The sequence below is a fragment of the Haplochromis burtoni genome, unplaced genomic scaffold, assembly GCF_018398535.1.
Source record: "Haplochromis burtoni strain Fernald_Lab_line unplaced genomic scaffold, NCSU_Asbu1 Contig_423, whole genome shotgun sequence".
In the NCBI taxonomy this organism is placed as follows: domain Eukaryota; kingdom Metazoa; phylum Chordata; class Actinopteri; order Cichliformes; family Cichlidae; genus Haplochromis; species Haplochromis burtoni.
This window is the reverse complement of record NW_024582784.1, coordinates 320,218-326,615: the sequence shown is the minus strand read 5'-3', so window position 1 is coordinate 326,615 and position 6,398 is coordinate 320,218. Positions and strand designations below refer to the sequence as shown.

General features: G+C 43.3%; 1 protein-coding gene across 1 annotated transcript in view; it reads left to right on the top strand.

Annotated features, from left to right (window-relative positions):
- Positions 1-6,398, top strand: part of raver2 (ribonucleoprotein, PTB-binding 2) — a 93,648-nt gene that overhangs the window by 53,349 nt on the left and 33,901 nt on the right. The window contains exons 3-4 of the mRNA XM_014340979.2: positions 906-1,213; positions 2,554-2,718. Coding sequence (XP_014196465.1) covers positions 906-1,213; positions 2,554-2,718 — 473 coding nt within the window. The remainder of the gene's footprint in view (positions 1-905; positions 1,214-2,553; positions 2,719-6,398) is intronic.

Genomic DNA, 6,398 nt, shown 5'->3' with positions numbered 1-6,398 from the left:
ACACACACACACACACACACACACACACACACACACACACACACACACACACACACACACACCCATGTGTGTGGGTGTGTGCATTTCTTTCTCTTCTCCCTGTTGAACAGTTTATAGGAGAGAAAAAGCTCTTCAAATTTCATTAGACTTTCAGGACATGCCACTTTCTCTGATTTTAACGCGTCCTCCTTTCTCCAAATAACATAACAAAGCACTGCCAGCCTCTGTGCACAGAACTCCTGTTGCTTCAAGTTATTTTAAAAACAGCTGATATTTTATCAGGTAGCTCTTTTGAATTCTCATTAAATTCTACATTTAACATTGCATTTGTTAGTGCTGTTGGTTCTCTCATTTATCAGGTTGATGTTTTTAAATAGAGTGAGGTGAGGTGTGTGTGTGTGTGTGTGTGTGTGTGTGTGTGTGTGTGTGTGTGTGTGTGTGTGTGTGTGTGTGTGTGTCACAGTGGATCCCCCACCCCTACATAGTGCCTCCCTATTGGCTTTCTAGCTAATGTGTTGTCTTTCTCTCTGTGTATGTGCGTCCGTCTGTCTTTTATGACTGTGTTTCTGTGGTTTTGGTTGTTTGTGCCTAAATTTCCTCTTTCATCCCCCTCTTTTCTTTTTTCTTTCTATTTTTTTAACCCCGCCACATTTGGCCTGTCGCTCATTTTCTTTACTTTTCACGTGAGTTCTTTTGAGCATGTTCTTTGACTGTGTGTCTCCATCCCGCATCCCCCGCAAACTTCTTTATGCACGTTTTTTTGAATGTCCGCTTTAAATGTATGTTTGTGTTTGTCCCGATCCTCCCGTCCATCCGTGTCTGTGTATCCCCTTTCTTTGTTTGTGTCCTTGTTCCTCGTCCGTCTTTTCCCCTCGTCGTCGTCTCCATAATGTCCCCTCCTCCAGCTTTTGTGACTTTGCTGAACGGGGACCAGGCTCAGGATGCCATCCGCTCCCTCCACCACAGCACTGTCCGTGGGCGTTTGATCAACGTCACCCTGCAGCCCACCGACTCCCTGCTGTGCCTCACCAACCTGCCCCACACCTTCACCGCCCAGCAGTTTGAGGAGCTGGTGCGCTCCTATGGGAACATCGAGCGCTCCTTCCTGGTGTACAGTGAGCTCACGGGCCACTCCAAAGGATATGGGTTTGTTGAATACATGAAGAAGGATTCTGCTTCACGGGCCCGCTCGGAGCTTCTGGGCCGCCCAATGGTATGTTAGAGCAAGTGTTAAAAATCTGCTGCAGCAGGTACATGTAATGAGATGGGAAAGGAGTAGCCTAGGCCAGAAAACATCTTCTTTACATGGACTGAAACATCAAATGCTCAAAATAAGGGATTGATTATACTGGATTAGACTAGTTGCCAAGACAACACAGGCTGCTTATTTCTTTTGTCTTATTTACTATATGCATGGTTTATATAGACAAAGCTCGACTGAAACTTGTTTCCATCGACGACCACCATTTGTTGATGTTGATGGGAACTGGCAATAGAAGAGAAAAAAATATAATCAGTAAAAATGCAGGCCCTGCTGCTTGAGTTTGGTTTCAGTTTATGAATTGAACAAACCACACACACACACACACACACACACACACACACACACACACACACACACACACACACACACACACACAGAAAATCTGTCCAAGTAAAATTATCTGTGGGAAGAAATGCTGAAATCATAATTGCTTAAATTTAAGTGCATCAAAATCGGTTTATTGCATACAATAATCTATGACCTCACATTTGTGAAAAGTGAATCAGAATCTGCAAATGGAAGTAGAGCTCAAGGGCTGACAGGCTTTCAAACCAGCACTTACAGCGGCAAGAGCGCAGACTGTATCTCGCATTAAAACTTTGCAGAGTTTAGCAAGTGCCCGTGACGCCAGCTGAGGATCTTAAAGCAATCACCAACATGCCAGTTTTTCCTGGGTTTCTTCTGTATTTTGAGAACATTTTCTAGTGTCCTCCCAATTTTTTTTTAATGAATAATTGGAATGCACGCATGCCTATGTTTGGTTAGTTCTTCTAATCTTACCAAGTTGCTAGATTGTCGGTTAAACGCAGTCTGTACAACCTTCACCACGACCTGGCAACCCGCTACCGATTTCAAGTGTCCAGACAGGCGGATCAGTCAAATGCTGAATGAATTAGATTACTCTCTGAGCTGGTGTTTCACCCCTTTTACGCCTAGACACAGCAGAGATCGAGACATTACACACAAAAAAGCGAGCCATATATTGTGACTGCTGTAAAGCTGGAAAGATATTCACGGATCCCAGCTTTTCAAATCAGGTGACATGTGTTGTAAAAACACAAACAGACTCTTTTTTTTCCAATTGAAAGTAAAGTAGACATGTACAAATAGCGCTGTACTCTCTGTGGGATAACTGCACAGGGACAATCCACAAAGTGTAACCATGACTAATTGAGTACAATACAAACATTTTTATTTTGCAGTATAGTGTCACTAAATGCGCTTGGCAAATAAGTGGACCTAGCGTTGCCTTACTGTCTGACTCTGCGTCTCACTGGTGCTTGTTGCAGGGGGATCGCTCGCTAATGGTGCAGTGGATGGACGTCAACCAGCTGAGCCAGGAGGAAAACCTGCACTCCAAGTGTCTGTGCGTGGACAGACTGCCCCTGGACCTCTGTGACTCTGAGGAGCTAACCCAGCTCTTTTCCGACACGTATAAACCCGTTTTCTGCCAGGTGAGATCACAGTGCACAGAAAACTATTCATTTTTGCTGTTTCAGTGTAAAAGTGCTGATCATGGACTGATTTAGCAAGTACAACTCAGTTGTAAACACAGTTTGAAATCAATATCTCCCCATTTTTTTTTCTCAGAGCTTAATATTGTGCAGAAGCTGAAAGGACTTTACACATGAATGTTCATCTCATTATGACATATGAAACATTCGGTTCACACACACACCTTTATCACAAGAACACTTCCAGGTGAGAGGTGCTGACATAAAATTCAGCGGTCAGCATCGGTGTTGGTCAGCCTCGCCGTATCACTAAGCAACCGTCTCTATGGTGAGGTGTGGTAACTGTGATACCGGCCCCACCCCTCAACTCCATCCCTCCCTCCTTCCATCCCACTCTGATCTGTCTTTTTTTTCACTTGCGCTGTTCGCCCTGCTCCATTACATCCACTCCTCCCCCACATGCCCATTTAAAGTTCACACAATCGGCATCTGTCATCTACTGCATTTCCAGTTTTAGCTCCACCCCTCTGCCCCACTCCCACATAGAAATCAATACACCCACATCATCCTAGTCCCATGATGCTTTGTGGGTGTTTAGCTCATGTTGCTTCACTGTTGCAAAGCCAGCAGGCTTTGACCTATAGTTCAGCATTTTTTTATGTACAGTACATTATGTGCTTCAGAGCAGTTGTATTATTGCATTTCACCATGTATGCACCAGAATATTTCAGGATAAGAGCTTATGAAATGCTCTGCACCATCTATTAGGATGCAAAGAAAACATGTACAGAAATATGAAAAATGTGCATGCCATTATTTGCTAGTGTAATGTTAGTGATAGTATTTATTATATCTCTTTCCTTATGGCAGAGATGGGCATGTATTAGGCCTGTGTGTTTACCATTTGTCTGTATGGATAATATCTTTGTTTCAATATTCAAAAGCGATATCGGAACGCCCAAGAGTTCTTTCTTTTATTTGTTTATTTATGGTCATAAGGTCACCTTACTGTGATATTCAACTCTAAACCTCAGGAACTGTGAGATATATGAGTCAGAACACACATGAATAGAAATTGCAACCTGACTGGCATTTTTATTTCATCCTTTTTTGCTTATAGTGACTGTGGTAAATGGATTCGGGCAGTCTACAGTCATATTAGTGGTTTAGTCATAGTCTGCTGAGGCACAGCAATGATGCAGTGATGTTACTGTTTAACATTTAACAGGTATGTTTTCCACATTCACAATCCTAGCTGTGAATGCCAAGCAGGTTTGGTTCTCTGATGCCTTCCTGGTAGTGATGTTACAAGAAAAATCAATACTTAGGTTGTGCGTTTCTTTACCAGATTTTAGTAAATGATGCACTGGTTGACGGACATTGCCATGCCTTTAGTCATGCTGCATGCCTGATAAAACCTTTAGCGTGGTACCATGGTAAGGTTGTAGAATCTCTGTAGCTAGTTTGGCTCCCGTTGCTAGCTAGCTAGTCTTGCTTATGCATAATAGCTCATTCACACTAAAGTAGAAATAGGACGGCAACCTCCGTTTGACTGAGAAATATCAGCGGTTGCCCGGTGATTCCATTCAATTATGTCACATGCAGCAACCACTTGGAAACAGGTGAGGTGAGCAGCTGATTAGCCCTGCAACACCCCCAATACCTGAGCGACCACTTTCAATCACCATGTGATTCCACAGGTCACCTGGTGGTAGGCAACCTATAAATGCGGACAGATTGCCAGCACATTGAGATCAGTCTGGCTAAACTCTGAATATAAGTAGTTAATGGGACTTTTTAATCAACAGATGTGCAGTTTTCACCTGTATCACTGTTTATTGTCAGGAGACTGCATGTATGCATGTACACGGTCGCCATAATTTTGGTCATGCTGCAGTCTCCAACCACAGTTTTCCCTGTTTGACTGCGTAGCATAATTGATTGAGATTGAGCCGTTTAATTGTCACTAGCAATGTTACACGAACACAGAGTGAAATAGGACCCCTTCCAACCGTACATACATTGCACAAACATGACGTTGGTAAGACAGGTCAGAGAGATGTATGATGGTAGAAAAACAATGAAATACATAAATGCATGAGGGAAGAGGAGGGAAAAATAAGAACTCCACCCAGACTGAGCTCCTAATGGGAGAGCAGTTTGAGAATAGGAAAAAACCCTCAGCACAATGAAGCACATGAATCTTCACACCTTACAACATAACAACATAAAAAACATGCAACTTGTGACAGGGGAGGGGGTATTGGAGAGAGCCGATATACACATCAGCCGTCCGGTCCTGCAGCTGAACCAGCGCCAGGGCACAGCGCCACAATGCTTACTTCCATCGGGGGGGGGGGGTGTATATCTGTGTCTGAGTACATGCATGTGTGTGTGTGTATCCTGTATCCAACTTGAGAGAGAGTGCTCTTTCACCTAGTTTTAAGGAAAACGTCAACAATCCCCAAGTAGGAGGATAGGGTCATACACCGTCTTGTGATCTGGGAGAATTTGTTGTTCCTGCTTCCGCCCTGGAACTTCCAGCTAGTGAGGTGAGGCTGCATGTAATTAGTGGTTGTTTGGGTTTGGTTTAGGGCGAAAAAGAGACCAGTTGATCAAATCCATAATTTCTTGTTTACAGAGAACAAGACTGAGAGAGTCTCTAAGAGTTAGACAAGACTAGACAAGGACAAAGAAGCCAAGCAGGAAATATAAGGGAGGGACAGAGAGAAAGATGCGACCACCTCCATCAAGAGCCAAGAGAGACTCTACAAGAGAGAGATAACATAGATATTAATACTTAATAATATCAATATACTGAATGTGTTTCTGTACAGGTCAGAGATCAGTGCTGTCTGCAGAATAGAAGAGGAGCTGTTCTGAGTTGGTCATTTTTGTTTGTTGCATATTTATTTGTTTAAGATGATTCCCTAATGCCTCACTGCCAGCAGCTCCAGTTCACCTTGCATAAACCGTCCTCCTCCTCTGTGCACATAAGTAGAACTCAGCCCTTATGTCACTTTTTCTTTGTTCAGAGTGCACTTAACCTGTGGCCTTGGCCCCGAGCGTTATAATTCTGCTACCCATGAAAGGGCCCTCCAGGCAGCACTTTAGCTTGAGTCAGCCAGGAGAAATGGAAGGAAGAGAAAGTAAAGAATGTCAACCATATTAGAGGAAAGGACGGCAGGTTGGAAATGGAAGGAGGGATGGGAGTAAAGGAGGACGGCGCTAAGAATGCCAGAACTATTAGAAAGAGGATGGAGTGAAGGAGGAGAGCCGACAGTGTCAGGCATAATAGAAGGACAGCGAGACGTGGAGCGATGAGGTGAAATAGCGAAGAGGCGTATGATGCCAATCAAAGGAAGACGACTGGTGGCATATATGCAACTATTGATGTAATAATGATGACTAAGAGCAAGTTGAATACTCACATTTATAGGCAGGAGACAAAAAAAGAACAAATGTTACATAAAAATGTCTTTCAAAGAGTGGACAAGTTCTGTTTTAAGACCTTTGATTTTTCTTTCAGGTCAGGATATAACTTCCAGTGGTTTGATTAAGATTGATGGATGGATGTTTAAAGCAGTGCTGAAATGAATTGCTGCAAAAAAGTAATTTCTTCAGAGCAGTGTTAGATGAGTACGGACACAGCAAAGCATCATACTAGTGCCAACCTAACC